Source organism: Rhinatrema bivittatum, chromosome 1, assembly GCF_901001135.1.
Source record: "Rhinatrema bivittatum chromosome 1, aRhiBiv1.1, whole genome shotgun sequence".
Classification (NCBI taxonomy): Eukaryota; Metazoa; Chordata; class Amphibia; order Gymnophiona; family Rhinatrematidae; genus Rhinatrema; species Rhinatrema bivittatum.
In genome coordinates this window covers 744,150,263-744,170,302 of record NC_042615.1, presented here as the reverse complement: position 1 = coordinate 744,170,302, position 20,040 = coordinate 744,150,263, and the positions used below count along the sequence as shown (strand labels likewise).

The 20,040-nt window shown below is 42.3% G+C and overlaps 1 protein-coding gene across 1 annotated transcript in view; it reads right to left on the bottom strand.

The window, feature by feature from the left end:
* Positions 1-18,415, bottom strand: part of PRKAA1 (protein kinase AMP-activated catalytic subunit alpha 1) — a 112,805-nt gene extending 94,390 nt beyond the window's left edge. The window contains exon 1 of the mRNA XM_029578165.1: positions 18,235-18,415. Coding sequence (XP_029434025.1) covers positions 18,235-18,331 — 97 coding nt within the window. The 5' untranslated portion in view covers positions 18,332-18,415. The remainder of the gene's footprint in view (positions 1-18,234) is intronic.
* Between the last annotated feature and the right edge of the window lie 1,625 nt (positions 18,416-20,040).

Genomic DNA, 20,040 nt, shown 5'->3' with positions numbered 1-20,040 from the left:
TGCTTTCTTGAATTCAAATTCGGTTTTTATCTCCACTACCTCCACTGGGAGGCCATTCTATGCATCTACCGCCCTCTCTAAAGAAATATTCCTTAGATTACTCCAGGGTCTACCCCCTTTCAACCTCATCCTAAAGTCTCCTTTCCGTTGAGGCTCACCACCTGTGCTTGGAAACCTGAGAGAGATTATAATGTTTCCATCATATCTCCCCTATCTCGCCTTTCCTCTAGGGTATACATGTTTAAAATTGTTTAAGTCTGTCCCCAAATGCTTTAGAACAAAGACCACTGATGATTTTAGTAGCCACCCTCTAGACAGACTCCATCTGGCTTATATCCTTTTGAAGGTGTGGTCTCTAGAATTGTACATAGTATTCCAAATGAGTTCTCACAAGCGACCTAGATCTCCCTTTTCTGCTGACCATTCCTCTCCCTATCCAGACAAGCATCTTTCTGGCCTTTACCAGTCACCTTATCCACCTGTTTGTATCTGATGATCTTAACGTGGCCAATCACCCCCAGATCCTGCTCTTTTTGTGCTTAGAATTTCAACTCCAATACTGAACCTCTCCCCTAAGTTTATGCATGCTAAATACATTACTCTACATTTTCTTTTAGCATTAAACCTTAGCTGACAGACTCTAGACTATTCCTGGAGCTTCACTAAATCCCTCCACAAATTCTCCACACCTTCCTGGTTGTCCACCCTGTTGTAGATTTTGGTATCATCTGCAAGAGACAAACCCTTCCAGACAATGCTTCTGCTGTGTCGTTCACTAAACTGTTGAAAAGACTTGGGCCAAGAACCAATCACTGAAGTACAATGCTAGTTACTAAACCCCCCTCCCTCCGGAAGAGAAAACCATTTATCACTACCTTTTGTCGCCTCCCACTAGGATTCCTATCTCCTCACAAGTTAGGGATGAAATCTAAATCACAATTTCTTTATCCTATTGCCCTCAGATATGTAATACAGTTAACAATTCCTTTTTAAAGCTCAGTATACTCAGCCAGTTAAAATATATATATTTTTTTTTACCTGAAGCAGATTTTAAGACAGAAATCTCTTTAACATACAGCACTGTCTTGGATTATTGCAATGCTTTATACACTGGGTTGTCTTATTCTACTCAAAGAGCATTAAATGCTGCCACAAGGCTGGTTTCTAGCGTCAGTATTAGAGACCATATGACCCCCATGTTGCTTAGACTGCACTGGCTTCCAACTGTGCAACTGGTAAATTAAGTTTAAGATCTTGATGCTTGTTTAAGACCATTAATGGATTTATACAAATTGTTTTTCACACATTTTAAAAATATATAAATCCATGAAACCATTGTATTCTTCTAATCAGTATTTGTTAGAAGTTCCCACTATTAAGCTAGTCCACCTTCCCAATCAAGAGACAGACTGGAGTGGTAGGCCAAATTTTATAACATGCGCGCACATGTTATAAAATCATTGGGCCACACGAACATGCGCACCAGATTTTATAATCCGCATGCGCAAAGGAGGGAAGATTTAGGAAATTCTCGCGTGGTGACGCATCCCGGCCTTCCCCAGTTCCCTCCTCCCCATCTAACCTTCCTTTCCCTTCCCCTCTCCTCCCCACCCCCTAAACCTACCCTACCTATAGAGCAGTAGTAACTCGTGCACGTCGGCTGGCTGCCAGCGTGCGCTTCCCCAGCACAGCGGCAAATGGCTGCTGTACCGGAGCCTCCAGCCCTGCCCCTTTAGCTGGGCCCGGCCCTTTAGTGCATAACAGGCCCCTCTGAAGATGCATGCGCGCAAGGCCTAGCCGCGTGCGTAACCCCTGGGTTTTGTTTTGTTTTTTTAATGCGCAGGGGAATAAAAATCAGGCCGTGTTTATTTTTTTTTTCCACATTTTAGTTTTTGCTGATTTTTATGTTGACATTTTTATTGATGAAGTTTGGTTTGCTAATATGTTTCTGTAATTTATAGATGTTAAAATTGTTTACCCACCCAGAAAAGTAGCTAGAGAAAAATACAAGTGTTTTAAATAAGTAGGAAGTATTTAATGCTATTATAAGCCATGAGGATGACCATATAATTCCATGTACAAGGAAACAAGCTGAGCCACTAGGAGTTTACTATATTACTTTCCAGATAACAATACAAAAATACACTTTACATTAGAAAAAACAATGTATCATCAGTTGAATTTTTAATCAGCCACGCACATTTAAAAAAAAAAAAAAAAAATTGCCGAGCCCTGAGTGTGCCACTCGCATTTTCAAAAGGGCCAGGCCAAGCGCGGAAGTGGAGATATGCGCACAAGGGCCGGGACCTGAGAAAGATGTAATTTCAATTTGCCTATTAAAAGCCCTAAGAAAAAGCAGAACTCTCCATGCATGCAGTTTGTCCCCATGGACATGGAGTTATGTTTTCACCTTATGAATCATCAACCCAATATCCTGGCCAAGTCCTTTTAATCTCATAGATCAGAGGTAGGCAAACTACAGCCAGCTGCAGCTTTAGATCAGGCCCATAGCAGCGATTCAGGCAAAGATGCAAAGGCACTGTCCCCACTACCAGAATTAACTTTTCAGGGAAAGCTGCAACTTACAAGGAAAGGGGGAGGGAGAGACCTTCCACTCCCCCCCCCCCCCAAAACAGTGTATTACCCAATGTGGTCTTCAGAACAACTAGTTTGCCCATCCCATTATATATAAGATAAATGCATTTCTGTTTCCATTCGCTTCCTGCCTGATTTTAAGCTCTGGAATTCGTTGCTAGAGAATGTGGTGAAAGCTGTTAGTGTAGCTGGGTTTTAAAAAGGTGTGGCCAAATTCCTGGAAGAAAAGTCCATAAACCATTATTGAGGCTGAATTGGGGAAATCATCTGCTTACCCCTGGGATAAACAGCTTGGGATCTATTTACTTTTGGGATTCTGCCAGGTACATGTGACCCGGATTGGCCATTTTTGGAAATAGGATACCAGGCTTGATGGACCTTTGGTCTGGCACAATGTGTTGACATTGCTTTAAACAAATACAAATAGGTCAGAAACCAAACATCTGGCTTAGTACAAAAACTCAACACACCTATGAGTCATTATCAGTGTATGAAATGTTTCTACCATGTTACTCTCTGCAGTTATTCACATTGTTAATTGTAAACCGGGTTGATGTGATTCATATCATGAAACTCGGTATAATAAAAATAATAAATAAATAAATAAATAAATAAATAAAATGATGGCTCATCCAGGGTTCAAGGGCACATTTGGTCTCTATCACACACTACTCATTGGGGCATTCCTTACCCTGGATTTGCAAGAGTGATCCATGAACTTTTAAGCATTTGTGGTAAGCTGTGTTGATAGTAATGTGTATGCATATACATATCCTGGAGGTCAGTGGTGACATACATTTGTAAATACTGGCAAGAGGTATCTGATGAGTCTCTTTATAGTGAAGATTTTCTATGGAACATTTAATTTCTTTATTATGTCTATCTATATAAATAAAAATGTAAATGTTCGTTTGTTCAAAATCTTAAATCTCTGAAAGTTCTTCACCGATTGCTTTCAAATTTTTGCCACAACGTTGCATTCGAATACGCGCGTGTTTTTATACCTATATTACATAGATGTCACACCTGTGACAGGTAAAAAACATGTTTTGGAAAAACAGCGCCATCTGTTGGACGTAAAAGCAACACACGCTATCTATAATATAAATGGGCTTTGCCCGCAGACCGCAAATGCGCAGTAGAGAGCAGCTCTACTGTGCATGTGCGGACCATAGAGCTCTGCGCTACATACTGGGTGTCACAGAGGGGAGGAGGAAAGGGCACAGGAGTCGCCGCTCCGAGAAACGGCTCAGCCCGTTCCTCCTCCGCTGGGGAAGGGGGGAGGGAGTAGGGGCTGCCGGACAGTTACACACAGGAGGAGGAAAGGGTAGAAGAGTCGCCGAGCCAGTCCGTCCACCGCCGGGGAAGAGGGAGAGGGAATTGGGACTGCCGGAGCAGAGCAAATGCAGAAACGTGCCCTCTCTCTTCTTTTCCATTTAACCAGACTGAGCCACAGCTAGGCGTGGCCGGGTACAGCTAGTGTTGAATAAAACACAAAGTTAAGGATTCAATGTAACCAAATAGTATAATTAAAGGTCTACTCAATTCACAATAGCACAGATTTCAGGGTAAACAGGAAATATGCAACTGTCTGCAGAATCAAATTTTGCAAAGGCTGGGTTGAGTCCAAATTATGCAAACTATAAACAACTTTAAGCACTGTCACTTTGGTAGCCAAATGGTCAAGCTACTGGGGTTTCCACTTTGAAAAGATGTTATGGACCTAGTTTGAACACCCAGAATAGTTTCACTATCAAAATGTTAAAATAGAAAAATGAACGCAAATTAATAGTTTTATTTTGCTAAAAAAGTTGATTTTTTTTTTTCAGGTTCTTCATTTCTGGAAACAAATTTAATTGAACAAAATAAGAATTTCAATAGTTTAAATATTTTCAGTGAGTAATAGTCTACTACTGATATATAAACATTTTTTAAATTATATTCACTAATTTTTCAAACACAGTATTTTGAATAAAAACCAGTTCCCTTGCAAGAATTACTTCTCACCAAGACACCGTACTATCAGATAAGTATTTTCCTTATTTATTTTCCTTATTTAGTTTTTCATAATGAGAACAATTTTGATCCAAGAAAGTACGATTCTTTATAGTAACTTTTTATCATTTCAGGCTCTTCAGGATATTCTAGAATTCGATATGATTCCCCTTCAGGTAAGTATGAAGTTTCTTTCTTTTTTTTTTTTTTTTTTTTAACTCTTTAATGACTAACAGCTCTTGTCTGTATATTAGTCCAGGGGGAATTCTGCCCTCTGCGGAGCTCCCGGCGTGCCGCGAACAGAGCACGCCATTCGCGGCAAAGATGAAGGTCCCCGGTACGCCGCAAACGGAGTGCACGTGCAGGCCCCAGTGTGCCTCAGGAAGCACTCCACTCGCGGCAAAGATGAAGGCCCCAGTGAGCATGAATGTAGAGACGTGTGCGTGAGGAGGGGGAGAGACTGTGAGGATGAGCGATGAGGAGGGAGGAGGGGGTGAGAGAGCAGGGGGTTGTTTGAGTGTGGGTGCCAGAGAGAGGGAGCCTATATGAGGAGATTGTGAAGAAGTGTGTTTGTGTGAAAGATTGGGAGCAGTGTATGAAAAGGGGTTCCTGTGTATGTGAGGGTGCTGGCCTGTGTGTGAGAGAGAGGAATAGCCTAGTGGTTAGAGCAGTGGACTATGAACCAGGAGACCAAGGTTCAAGTCCCGCTGTCGCTCCTTGTGACCTTGGGCAAGTCACTTTACCTCAGGTACAAAACCCTCTGGGGACAGAAAAATACCTACAGTACCTGAATGTAAACTGGTGTGATATCTCAATTGAGATCGAATGTCGGTATATAGAAATGATAATTAAAAGTAGCCTGTGTGAGGGGGCTTGTGAGTGTGCGCATGCAAGAGAGAGGGACCCTGTATGAGGGGGATGTGCGCGCGAGAGAGTGAGGGAGCCCGTATGAGGGTGTGTGTATGTGCACTAGAAAAAGGGAGCATGTGTGTGAGAGGGAGTCTGTGTGAGGGGCAGTACTGAAATTGGGGTCAAATGCTGGTAGCAGAAGGGGTTGAGCCTAGAAATAGAGGAGAGAGATACTGGCAGGTGGAAGAGTTGGGGCCTGAGAGGGCAAAGTGGCCCGGGGAGTAGGGAGAGAGAGAGAGTGGAAGAGACACTCTTACAGTGAATTTCTAGGGAAATTCTGTTCAAAATATTTAAAATTCTGCATCTTTAAGTAATAATTTTTCTGTATTAATTTAAAATGTAATTACTTAAGGACAGTCATGTAAATTGTGTTATTTTGGCCAATATAAAACGTTTGCTGAATTTTAAGTTTTTGTGCACATAATTCCCCCCCCCCCCCCCCCCCCATGTTGCTTACTAATGCAATTAACCAAATTTTGTCACAGTTCACATTTATCTTAATTTTACTTCTGAATAATAAATTTTAAGCACGCAGCTTGGAATGCTGGATAGAGAGCGCTGACCCACAAATGAAGTGAAGATTTGCCCACATCGGAAAATAAGAGTGCGCTACTTGATAACGCCAACTGGACCCAGTCTGCCACACTTGATCTTGAAGTCTCAGGAAACAGTTTTATCTACTATGCTAACTCAAATGCCTTCCTCATACTGCCAATCTTCCGCAGTCTACAATGTTGCTAGCGTATATCTCGACATCTAATTAAGACTGGCGTTCTTGGAGAAGAAATGACTGAAGGGGGATATAACAGAAGGACTAGGGGCCACGCCATGAAGTTAGTAAGTAGCTCATTTAAGACTAATCGGAGAAAATTCTTTTTCAGTCAACGCACAATTAAGCTCTGGAATTTGTTACCAGAGGATGTAGTTAGTGCAGCTGGGTTTAAGTTCTTGGAGAAGTCCATTAACCAAGTTGATTTAGGGAATAGCTTCTATTATTACTAGTATCAGTAGCATGGGATTTCTTAAATGTTTAGGTACCTGCCAGGTTCTTGTGGCCTGGTTTGGCCTCTGCTAGAAACAGGATGCTGGGCTTGATGGACCCTTGGTGTGACCCAGCATGGCAATTTCTTATGTTCTTGTTTACAGAAATAAAAAAAAAATAATAATTAAAAAAAATTGTATCAGTATAATTGAATTACATAACATCTAAGTTGAGCCTCTAACTTCTCACAAAGAAACTGCCTATAAGATAGTTACTGATTTCTAGAGATGTGATCGATCATCTTAACGATCGATTTTGGCTGGGGGGGGGAGGGAATCGGATCATCGCGGTTTTGTTTTTTTTTTTAAATCGTGTAAATCGTAAATCGGGGAGGGCGGGAAAACCGGCACACTAAAACAACCCTAAAACCCACCCTGACCCTTTAAAATAAATCCCCCACCCTCCCGAACCCCCCCAAAATGTCTTAAATTACCTGGGGTCCAGTGGGGGGGGGGGGGTCCCGGTGTGATCTTCCACTCTCCGGCCACGGGTACGTTAATAGAAATGGCGCCGGTGCTACCTTTGTCCGGGAGCGACCTCCTGCACTCGAATCCTATTGCCGTATTGCAAAATGGCGCCGGCCGTATGGCGTGGCCACTAGTCCTTCTGTTATATCCCCCTTCAGCCATTTCTTCTCCAAGAACGCCAGTCTTAATTAGATGTCGAGATATACGCTAGCAACATTGTAGACTGCGGAAGATTGGCAGTATGAGGAAGGCATTTGAGTTAGCCGTATGGCCGGCGCCATTTTGCAATACGGCAATACTATTCGAGTGCAGGAGGTCGCTCCCGGACCCCCGCTGGACTTTTGGCAAGTCTTGTGGGGGTCAGGAGGCCCCCCCAAGCTGGCCAAAAGTCCCTGGGGGTCCAGCGGGGGTCCGGGAGCGATCTCCTGCGCTCGTGACTTCGGGGGACAGGAACCAAAATGGCGCCGGCGCTACCTTTGCCCTGTCATATGACAGGGCAAAGGTAGCGCCGGCGCCATTTCTATTAACGCACCCGTGGCCCGAGAGTGGAAGATCACACCGGGACCCCCCCACTGGACCCCAGGTAATTTAAGACATTTTGGGGGGGTTCGGGAGGGTGGGGGATTTATTTTAAAGGGTCGGGGTGGGTTTTAGGGTTGTTTTAGTGTGCCGGTTTTCCCGCCCTCCCCCTTCCCCTCCCCCGATTTATGATTTTTGACGATAAATCGGGGGAATTCCTATTGTATCGCGCCTCTAACGATTTTTGACGATTGAAAATATATCGGACGATATTTTAAATCGTCAAAAAACGATTCACATCCCTACTGATTACTCCTCTCTCTCATTCTTCACATAAATTTGCTAGTAAAGGCAGGAATAAGTTATGGCATTTCTACAGCCCTAGTTATTCCAAATATTTTTCTCTACGTAAACACAAACACCTTTATCTATGGGTATTGTGTATTCAACACTGCAGTACCTTTATGTACAGGTAGAGGGTCTACAATTTGAATTCTATGTAGAATGTATTTCAGTTAAATAAATTCAGAATCAGATTATTCAATCATCCACTCAGCTATCAAAGCTGATAAACACTGCAAACCAACTATGAAATTAAATATACTTTAACTAAATTCTTATCTCTGTCAGCAATAAACCACCACTACTTAAACACCAGGTCACTGTCTGAAAGTGTGTGTGTTTTGGGTGCTCATCCATGTAAACTAGGCCTCTTGACAGGAATCTGCAACCTGGTCTCACTCCATCCATCTCTAGCTCAGCTCTGCCTGAAGTTTCAGAATGTGCTCAGTGAAAATCCTCAAAGATCCCTACTCCTCTTATGTCATTTAAGGAAACAGTACTTTTCTACTTCAGAAAACCTACTTGCTCTCCAAGGAACAGTTTAAAAAATCCTTGGCTAAAGACGACAACCTCAAAAAAAGTTTTTATAAGCTCAAAACATTCTCTTTAAGTAATTTATTTCTTAACTCTCCTGTGCTTTGGATTAACTTAATATTGTTACACAGACCTGATCACATAACTGCTTTGCATAAATACCGAAATGGTCTAGAATTGCTATGACATTATCTAGGGGATGGCTTAAGGAGGTTTTTTTCCTTCTCTGAGCGCTGAATGGATTTTATTGTTAACCACCCTTAACACTGCCCATTAAAATGAATAGGGAAAACCAGTTAAATAAAACCAATAAAAACTCCACTCCCAGTTTCAAATCACACCAAGTTCTCTGTTTAGCTTCCAAAAAAACAAAAATCTACAGGTATCCTGTCTTTTCATGACCATATTATTTTAAGTAGTCTAATTATATTTATAATTCTGGAAAAAAAAAAATTTCCTCCAAACCAAAAAGGTCAAAACTGTTTATGATCCCATCTGGTGACTACCACCACCAAATCCCACTTTGAGGTGTTTATCACTTTCTAATCTCAGGGACCCCCCTGAGGAAAATGGAACTCCTCTTAAAATTCACTTTTGACTCCAGTTCTAGTTGTGGTCATGTTACTGTAACCCCTAAACAAGACCAACACTGGCAAAGAAACAAACTTTAGTAAATGTAAGAAGTTTAATAAAAAAAACCTATTGATGCCTGGTTCACCAGGGTGCTTCCCAGGGGCTAAAATTAAGATGGGAGCCTCTCCCCATACTCCAACAAAAATACTGTATTTTTAAAACCTTTATTTTTTTAATCTTTAAATTTACTTATTAAAAATGTCAAAATTGCCTTCAGGCACTTCTTGGGGCAGCCTCTTGCTGACAATCAGTGAACTCTCCGGGGCCTGCACTCACAGGGGCAGATTTTAAATACTTGCGCGATCGCGTACTTTTGTTCGCACACCAGGCGCGAACAAAAGTACGCTGGATTTTATAAGATACGCGCGTATCTTATAAAATCCGGGGTCGGTGCACAAGGGGGTGCACATTTGTGCAACCTGCGCGCGCCGAGCCCAGCGCGGCCTGCCTGTTCCCTCCGAGGCCGCTCCGATTTCGGAGCGGCCTCGGAGGGAACTTTTCTTCGCCCTCCCCCCACCCACCCCCCGGCCCTATCTAAACCCCCCCCCTAACTTTGCGCGAGGGCCGGCAGCCCCGCTTCGTCCTCCGGTCCAGGGGGCTGGTCCGGAGGCCTCGACCAAGCCCCCGGACCGGCGCCATGCCCCGGGCCTGCCCCCTCCCTCCCCTTTTCGAAAGCCCCGGGACTTACGCACGCAGGCCTTTTAAAATCCGCCCCACAGTGCATTGGAGCTTTGCTTACCGCCTCAATGCTGTCTGACTTCTCAATATCACATCAGCAGCATTCCCCTGGCTGCCTTTGAGCCCCAGACATACTCAGCAGCACCGATTTAAATTTTTAAAAATGATGCCACAGCCATTTCCCAGCTGAGTGGGAGACTAGATGCAGGAGCTTCAGCTTGAACAGCTGTTCACTCCTCTCCCCTTTAAGAAAAACTAAATAAGAAAAATACTTATCTGATAGTACCTTAGTGAGAACTAATTCTCATCAAGGAACTGGTTTCTATCTGTGTTAAAAAATATTAAAGAAGAAAATTAAAAAATTTTGTATATCAGAAGTAAAATATTTCACCGAAAATATTTAAATTGAAATATGTAGTCTGTTCGAGAAGTTTGTTTCCAGAAATGAAGAACCTGAAAAAAGTTATTTGCCAGCCAAATAAAACTATTAAATGATTATAGAAGTGCCTTTGAGTTCATTTTTCTTTTTTAACTTTTTGATGGCGAAACTGGTCTGGGTGTACAAATTAGTTCCATAACATCATTTGAATTAGTTTTGTGCCATGAGGTGTTTTACAGCACAGTCAATGGTCAAGCATTGTCACAGTCTACTTTTATTGACATTGTGAAGGTGCCAGTCAGTAAAGCAGAGAGATTTAGTCAGCAAAGCTATTTTATAGTTTTACATTTGAAGAAGATGTAAAATATGACTTAAAAAAAAGTCAAAAAGCACTGAATTACACTTTAGCTCAGAATCACAGGAAGCAGTTTCCTTGCATTTAGATACTGGTAAATTGTTGTGCCTCTCGTTACATGACTCTGGATGCACTAAGAAAACACCGTGAATCGCAATTTAAAGTCCAAATCACAAAACAAAACTGCAGGTCAGAGCAAAAAAATATCACTTTAGTCCTTGATGAAGTAACTGGAAGCATTTTAGCAAGGAAAGACGCTACATTCAAGCTCATGGATTCATTCACTGCTGCCAACATACCTTTGTCAATTTTTTCCAATATGAAACTAAGGGAGTGCCTCAGAAAGCACACAGTAAATGCTGGCAAGTTCCTCAGAACAAATAGACTTTTGCCAGGATTATCTACCAACAGTAATTGCTTTGCATATTCAGTCTACAAAATCTTCACTGGCAGGATGATTAAACTTCAACTGTAGCAGATGAAGCAACAGACACACAGGATATCTACATACAGTACTTCACATTTTATTTGTGCCAGGGATCTGGACAGACCACAGCCTGCCTTTTTCCCCAGTTAAACTGCTGTAGTGAAGGCTGTTTTGAAAACCACAATTTAGAATGTAACCATCTCTCAGCATTTCTCTTTCAGAATGCTGTGTATTTGTGCAAAGCTCTCTCTCAGGGTAGCATCTCCAAATGAGTTTATTTTGTAAGTACCAAAAAATATATAAAAGCAAAATGAAGTAGCTCAATGTTACAGCCAGAAAGGAGAACAGGCCACTACTCACTTTCAATAGTCAAATACGGAACACAACTTAATTTATAAAAAGCATACTTCATAAAAAAAATAAAATAAAAAAATATATTTATCATATATAAAGCTTCAGGCCAAAGTTCCCAAAAAAAAATATATTTCAGCTCATGAAAGCAGAAACATGACATCCTTGTGGAATACATATTTTAAAAAATAATAAATCAGACTCAAGAGTCCCTCATTCAAAACTTCAGGAACCTAACCTGCACCAACCTCAGACTGTTTCACCTATCTGGATACTTCATGGAGGTCAAAAATGTTTTTAGCATGGCGATAGAACAGATTCCATTGGATAACTGCTATTCTTAAAGGGCCCAGGTAAGCAAGCCATTCTGGCTCGTAACAAAAACTGTTACTGGAGTGGGGGGAGATGGGGGAAGGGTTCAAGCATCCCCATTTTTTCAGGGGTGCTGGCTGCATGGAATACTGACAGATTATACTGTATGAACAATTTTGCTCCAGTTTGATATATAGAAAACAGCCGACCAGAGCAGCTGCCATAACCCAAACACTAGTGTCACCATGATACATTTACAGCAAAATATGAAATTAAGCTGTATGAAAAGCAAACCTGAATTAGGCCCCTATTTGAACACTGATGCACTAAAGGATGTTCTAATGCAGAGACTCTAGGACAGTGATGGCTAACCTATGACACGCGTGTCAGAGGTGACACGCCGAGACGTTTTTGCTGACACGCTGATGCTCCTCCTCCTTCCTGCCTGTGCGGCCCCGGAAGTAAACGTTGCCGGAGTCGCATGGGCAGGAAGGAGAAGAAGCATCAGCGCGTGCAGAAGAGGAGCAGCACTTGGGATTCGTGGCGGCCCATAAGCACAAGTCGCAGCGGCCCGAGAAGAGGAAGAGGCCCGGTAGCAGGGCCACCGCAGCCCGAGAAGATCAGGGCCGCTGCAGGGCCCATCCTGCGGCGACCCGCGAAGAGGCCCAGAGGTGAGAGAGAGGCTGAGGGGCTGTAGAGGGTGTGTGTGTGTGTGCGTGTATGAGATGAGTTGAGAGATTGTGTTTGAGAGTGAGGACCTGAATGTTTGCAGAGACAGCATGTGCTTGAGCAAGACAGCATGTGAGAGAGAGAGAGAGTGCCTGTGTGTGAGAGTCAGACAGCATGTGACAGTGAGAGCCTGTGCTTGAGCATGACAGCATGTGGGAGTGAGAGAGAGCCTGTGTGTGTATGAGAGAAAGAAATGCATGTGAGAATGAGAACCTGACTCATTCTCTCCATCTTCTTCCCCTGAGGGAAGAAGATGGAGAGAAAAGAAAAAAAGACAATATAAAAGGAATTGGCAAAAATAATAAGAAAGGGAGGTGGAAAAAAAAAAGCCTGTGACCAACCAATTAGAAAACTAAGATCAGACAGCAAAGGCAAAAAAAATATAGATTACTTTTTAGTGATTGGCACATGTAATCTTTGGGAATGTGCAAGAATAGCACTTTCTCTACGGATCTCACAATGTTCGAGATCAGCATGGAGAAAGTGGAAGCTCACGGGGCCTGCACAGAGGAGGCAGCAGAATGGACTTCAGTGTCAGTAGCAGGAATCGGCACCTCCCCAATAGCTATGTGGCAGCAGTGACAGTGGCAGCAGAGGAATGAGAGAGGTTCTGAGGTTGCTGGCAAAAGAGAGGGGGGTCTGCCTTTATTGTGTGCATGTGTATGAATGGGAGTCTGCCTGGGGGTGTATGTATGTGAATGCATGGGTGCCTGCCTGGGGGTCTGTGTGTGTGAGAATGAATGTGTGCATGCCTGGGGGATGGGAAGGGAGTGTGAGAAAATGAATGGGAGCCAATAAAAGAAACAGACTGACAGATGAAGTTTGTAACGCTTGCTTGGGCTTGAAGTGTACGAAATACCAACCTTCAATTGAAGATTTAGCCAATGAAATTCAGCAACAAAAAAGTCACTAAGCAGATAAGGTAAAGAATTATTTGTTTTTGCTTTATTAATAAATACAGTACATATAATAAAATTGTAACTTTATTAGAGCTACAAATATCACAAAATTATGGATTTTTCTAGAAGTGATACACCGCCCGAGTTATGCTCGGGTTTTTTATGAATTTTGACACACTGAGCTCAAAAGGTTGGCTATCACTGCTCTAGGAAAACATGTTCAGTACAAATGAGTGCCACCTAAGCTCTTTCCTCATAGCGCTTACCCAAAGATAATTTCTCACAGGAAAGTTTGTAGTGTATTGGCATCACACATGAATCCATGTATACAGGATTACCAAAACTCTGCAGCAGCTTTTCAGAGAAGCCGCAGGGATAGACTCTTACAAAAATTTCTATAGTTTAATAGAAGGAATGGAATCACTCACTGCCTACCTATCTTTACAGCTGAGAGATCTGAGCACTTCAAGTACTAAGTACCCATTAAGACAAAAAGAGAAAAAGAAACCTTTTAGCACATTTGTCCCTTAGTTTAATTAAATTCATTATTTAGCTGATGAGAACAAATTGAAATTAACAAATATTTCAGCTCAGTATTCACTGTGGAATGGCCAGGAGGAGGACCACAAATCTAACACAAATAAAACTGAAAGCCAGATAAACCTCAACTGATTTTTGGAAATGTGCGTGATGAAATAAAGTAGATAATACCCTCAGATATATCCTATCCAGCCTTAAGGGAACTTAGAGAAGTCCTAGCAGCTCCTCTAGCTGACCTTTTCAATGCTTCTTTAAAGTCAGAAGTAGTTCCAGAAGACTGGAGATGGCTGGCTGTAGTTCCTATTCATACAAGGAGAAGCAAGGAAAAGGGTGGGAACTACAGGCCAGTTAGTCTGACCTCTGTGGTGAGCAAATTAATGGAATCGCTGCTAAAACAGAGGATAATGCAATGTCTGGAATCCACTGGATTGCAAGAAATAAGAAGACATGGTTTTTACTAAAGGTAGGTCTTGTCAGACAAATCTAATCAATTTCTTTGACTAGGTGAGCAGCGTACTGGATCAAGAAAGGGCACTACATATTTGGATTTCAGTAAGGCATTCAGATGGTTCCGCATAGGGGATTTAATACCTAAATTGAGCGCCCTTGGTATGGGCCCTAGAGTGACTGACTGGGCGGGCGGCGACAAAGGGTAGTGGTAAATGAAATTTACTTTGAGGAAGGGCCATTACTAGTGGTGTGCCCCTGGGATCAGTCCTTGGACCGGTTCTTTCCATCATTTTTGTAAGTGATAGAGGCCAGAGTGTAAAGAGATTTGTCCTTCTGCAGAAGATATAGATAATCTGTAACCAGGTAGACAGCCAAAGAATTGTGCAAATATGAAGAGGGGTCTAGCAAAGCTCAAGGAATAGTCTAAGGTCTGGTAACAAAGATTTAATGCTAATAAATGCAGAGCAAGGCGTTTAGGATACAAAAATCCAAGGGAAAGGTACAGTATTGGAAGAGAAATTCTTCTAAGCACGGAAGAATAATGGGATCTAGAGATGACTGTATCTTATACTCTTAAGGTGGCTAAACAGATGGGTAAAGCAATGGCAAAAGCCAGAAAGATACTTGGTTGCGGAGGGGAGAGGAATGTTCAGCAGGAAAAAAAAAAAGGCAATATTGGCCCTGTATAGGTAGGTCCCTGGTGAGACCTCATTGGAATACTGTGTACAATTCTGGAGACCGCACCCTTAAAAGGATATAAACCTGTTAGCGTGGCTTCTAAAACGGTCAGTGTTATTCATTCTAAAACATATGGGAACAGACAATCCAATGGGAGCACCGAGTGGCAAGGATCACCTTGCTGGTGGCTAAAGAGAACAGGTAAGAACTCCTGGGGAAAATTTTAGAACTTAAAAGCTTTGGGGAGAAGTAAACTATTGAGATATATTCTTTAGAGAGTTTGTATTAGAAGGTGGGCAAAAAACCAGGAGTTTGTGAAAAGAAGATTACCAATGGGATAGTGCTAAACCTGGGTACAAATTACTTTGCAATGATAGAGAGGAGCAACTTGGTGGTGGGATGGCGCTTTATGTCCGGGATGGCATAGAGTTCAACAGGAGAAAGATTATGCAAGACACCAAGGACCGGAGTTTCAAAGGTTACGCAGTGAAATGCTAAGAAATTAGGGAAGCTAACCAAACTGATAGTGCAGTAATAATGGGAGATTTCAAATACCCCAATATTGACTGGGTAAGTGAAACTTTAGGACATGCTAGAGAGAAAGTTCCTGGATGGAATTGGTTCAGGAACTGATGCGAGAGGTAACAATTTTAGATCTAATTCTCAGTGGTGCACAGGATTTGGTGAGAGAGTAACCAGTGGTGGGGCCGCTTGGCAATAGTGATCATAATATGATCAAATTTGAATTAATGACTGGAAGGGGTTCAGTATATAAATCAACAGCTCTAGCACTAAATTTTCAAAAGAGAAACTTTGACAAAATGAGAAAAATTGTTAAAAAAAAAAAACTGAAAAGGTACAGCTAACAAAGGTTAAGATTACGCAACAGGCATGGACATTGTTAAAAAATACCATCTTAGAAATGCAGGCCAGATGGATTCTACGCTTTAAGAAAGGTGAAAGGAAGGCCAAATGATTGCAGATATGGTTAAAAAGTGAGGTGAAAGGGGCTATTTTAGCCCCAAAATCTTCATTCAAAAACTGGAAAAAAGGATCTATCAGAAGAACTATGGAGGGCACGGTATATAAGTAATTTTAAATACATTTTAAATAAAATAGGATAAAACAAAAAGCACTAGCAAGTTAAATGTAAGACTGATAAAGGCTGAGAGAATTTGAAAAGAGAAGTTGGCTGTAGAGGCAAAACTCATAATAAAAACTTTTTAAAATATATCCAAACTAGAAAGCCTGCAAGGGAATCGGTTGGACCATTAGATGATCGAGTGGTTAAAGGGACACATAAGGAAAATAATGCCATCTCGGAATGACTAAATTCATTTTTTGCTGTGGTGTCCACTGAAGAGGATGTTGGGGAGATACCCATTCCAGGGCAGTTTTCAAGGGTGATGTTTCAGATGAACTGAACCAAACCACGGTAAACCTGGAAGATGGTAGTAGGCCAGATTGACAAACTGAAGAATAGATGGTATAGATACTAGGGTTCTGAAAGAATTAAAAAATGAAAGTTCAGACCTATTACAATTAATTTTTAACCTTTCATTAAAATAAATCTGTTGAAGACTGGACAGTGGCCAATGTAACCTCAAAATTTAAAAAGGGCTCCAGCAGTGGCAAAAAGTGGCATGCCTCAGGGATCTATTCTTGGACAGATTTAATATGATCTGGAAAGGGGTACAACCAGTGATATGATCAAATTTACAATGACACAAAATTAAACAGAGCAATTAAATCTCAAGCGGACTGTGAGAAATTTCAAGAGGTCCTTGTGAGACTGGAAGATTGGGCTTCCAAATGGTAGATGAAATTTAATGTGGGCAAGTGATACATATAGGGAAAAATAGCCCTTGCTATAGTTACATAATGTTAGATTCCATCTTAGGAGTTAACACCCTGGAAAGGAGTTCCAGGCATCATGGTGGACAATACATTGAAATCATCAGCTCAGTGTGCTGAGTGATCAAAAAGCAAACAATGTTAGGAACTATTAGGAAGGGAATGGCAAATAAAACAGCGGATGTTATAATGCCTCTGTGTTGCTCCATGGTGAGACCTCACCTTGAATACTGTGTGCAATTCTGGTCTCCGCATCTCAAAGATTTAGTTGCATTGGACAAAGTGCAGAGAAGAGTGACCAAAATGATAAGGGGCATGGAATGGCTCCCCTATGAAGGAAAGGCTAAACAGGTTAGAGCTGTTCAGCTTGTTGGACACAGGATGCTGGGCTTGATGGACCCCTGGTCTGACCCAGTTTGGCATTTCTTATGTTATGTTCTAAATATCTAAACATGTATACCCCAGAGAAAAGGTGAAATATGATAGAGAATTAAATATCTCAAAGGTTTCCATGTACAGTAGGTGATCTCTTTCAATGGAAAGGAGGTTCTAGAATGAGGAGTCATTAGATGAGGTGAAAGGTAATTTTAGGAAATATTTCTATACAGAGAAGATAATGGATGCATGGAACAGCTCCCGGTGGAGGTGGTGGGAACAAAAACGGTATCTGAATTCGAGATAGCATAGGATAAATACAGAGGATCTCTGAAGGCATGAGGGGAACTATAAAAGTTAAATTAGTTGTGTGGATGGGCAGACTAGATCTGGTCTTTTTCTGAAATCAGGTTTCTATTTTAAGTAAAATAGTCATCCCAGAGATAATCTCAGTTAAAAAAAAAAATTCTAACCTTTTTTTACATAACTAAGTCCAGAAAAAAAAACGGTAAAGTCGCAAAAAAGATGATTTTTTTCTTTCCTAAATGCCCAATTATGACGACTAAATAAATATATATATACTCTCAGCAGCAGAAAGCCTGATACCAGCCCTGAGTTGGGCTCTGGCCGTGGATTTCCCAGTCCTAGGGCGGGGACATCAACAGTAAGGATATCACCATCACACCGGGAAAGCCCTTATCGTTGAATACAATTTACCAGAAACCGTGAAAAAACAGAACCGAGGAAAACCAATTCAAACCGGATAGAACAAGACCAGAGAGAGGAAACAACCGTGATTACAACAGCTCCTAAGGCTGCCGGGCACCGCGATCTCTCCTACTACTTCACTCTTCTACTCTGCTCACCTAGCGCAAATCCAAACAGTTAAAGTGGAGGAGCTCAGAGAGGCCCGAGTAGAACCGAACCGGTAGCTAAGCCGCCCCCGCCCCTCCCCTCCCCAATATCATATCCTCAGTCCACACAAAGCGCCAGCAAGCAGAGCCCCGGGCCTCAGCACACGAGCAGCCACAACCGGGCGAACCCACAAACCTCCCCGCCCATCGAAGGGGCGAGTGCGGAGCTTCCCGCAGCGCGGTTGCAGCCCGCCCCGAGACCTCGGAGACGGCAGCGCAGGCTCTCGGGGGAGGCGAGCCCAGCGCCCAGAACTCACCTTTCACTTTACCGAAGGTGCCAACGCCCAGCGTGTCCCCCAGGATGTAGTGCCCGATCTTCACCCGGCCGTCATGTTTCTGTTTATCCGCCGCCATCTTCCCTGCAGGAGGTGCGGAGCCTGCGCACTCCAAGCCCGGCGCGAGAAGGGTGGGGGAGGCAGGGAGCGCGCGCCGCACTTAGCCGCTGACGCGCACAGGTGAGACGGGGTGGGGGGAGCGGGAGCGCGCGCGCCGGCCACGGAAAGGTCTCTTTGCAAGTCCTGGACTGTGGGACTTCAGAAGGTTTCGGTTTGGGGCATACAGACAGATCGAAACTGGTGGCGGCAAGAAAACCATTTCAGACTTTAGGATTCATAAATGATCTCCAGTTTTAATTTTTAACTTGACCGTATCACATGGGGTGATACAGGCCTTTTACTGGCAAGAGAACAGAAATCCTGTTTAATTGGAAGTTCCCCAAAGCATTGCTTTCCTCGGGTCCTGGTAAGACCCCGCGATCCAAGCGATGGTCTCCTGCCTGTTTGGGCTTTAGCAGCAGGGGCTGAGCCTTCACCTAGAGCTGGGTATACCAAGCTGCATTTTTTTCCCATAGAGGCAAAACGGAGCTAACGTTTAGTACCCAAGCCAGTCAATTGGCTGGGCTGCAGTTCTCACTGCCGGGGCTTGGGGAGAGAATTATGAGCAGTCGCAGCAAGTCCTGGGCTCATGCTTCAAAGCGGATAACATTCGGGTACTGCAGGTATTTCTCAATACCAAAATATTCTTCATAAACTCTTATTAATAAAAATAAAACCTGCTGATTTTTCTGATTTGCTCCTTTTCTTCTACTATCTTCTGACAGGAGGGGTTTTTATTTCCTTATGCCTAACTTCATTTTATTTTTCCTACTCTAAAGTGACCTTTGCCCTAGTTGTTTTATTTCCTTATCTGTAGTCGGTTTGCTGTCAGTGGCGTCCCTAATAAACCTTGGGCTGACCTTGGTGGAGGAAAACAATAGAAAGCAGTCAGCCAGTATCGCGCTGGTCCTTATTTGACACCCGATTGGTTGGAGTTGTTTGTTTATTTAATTTTATTATAAATGTTAATTTTATGCCTTTCAAAAATCCCAAGGTGGATAATAACATTTTAAAAAAGCAAAACAGAAAATCAATAGCCTAGTCAGTGGTTAGAGCAACGGGCTGGAAGCCAGCTTTGAAAACCCACTGGCGCTCCTTGTGACCTTAGGCAAGTCACTTGACCCTCCATTGCCTCAAGTACAAACATATTATGAGCCCTCTGGGGACATGGGAAAATACTTTCTCTGCCTAAATGTAATTTGCCTTGGATTACAATGAAAAAGTTGTGAGCTAAATATAAAATAATAAAATAGCAGCAACAAAATAAAAGATTTAAAACATTTAAAGAAACAACATCAGGGGGAAAAATGTGTTCCATGAGCAGATTATTAGATTACTGGAGCCTTCAAATTACTCTAAAAATTAAATGCTTCTTTAAAAAGCTAACTTTGTCATCTTCCTGATTTTAAAAAAGATATTTGCTAGCTAACAAGGCAAAGGTAACATATTCCAAATGAATGCCACAATGCATATATGTAGTGGGTGGAAGGATTGGGGGTTTTGCCTTGTAATCTGGATCATGCAAACACACTAAGAAAATAATGACACCTAATTATGGGTTATGTGGAAATATGAAAAGCTATATTTTCTGTATAATATACGCACAGAACAGATGCTTATAAGAACATCTGGGCCACAGACAAAAACAATTATATATCAGCACGATAAGCAAAGGTAAATATCTCTCCC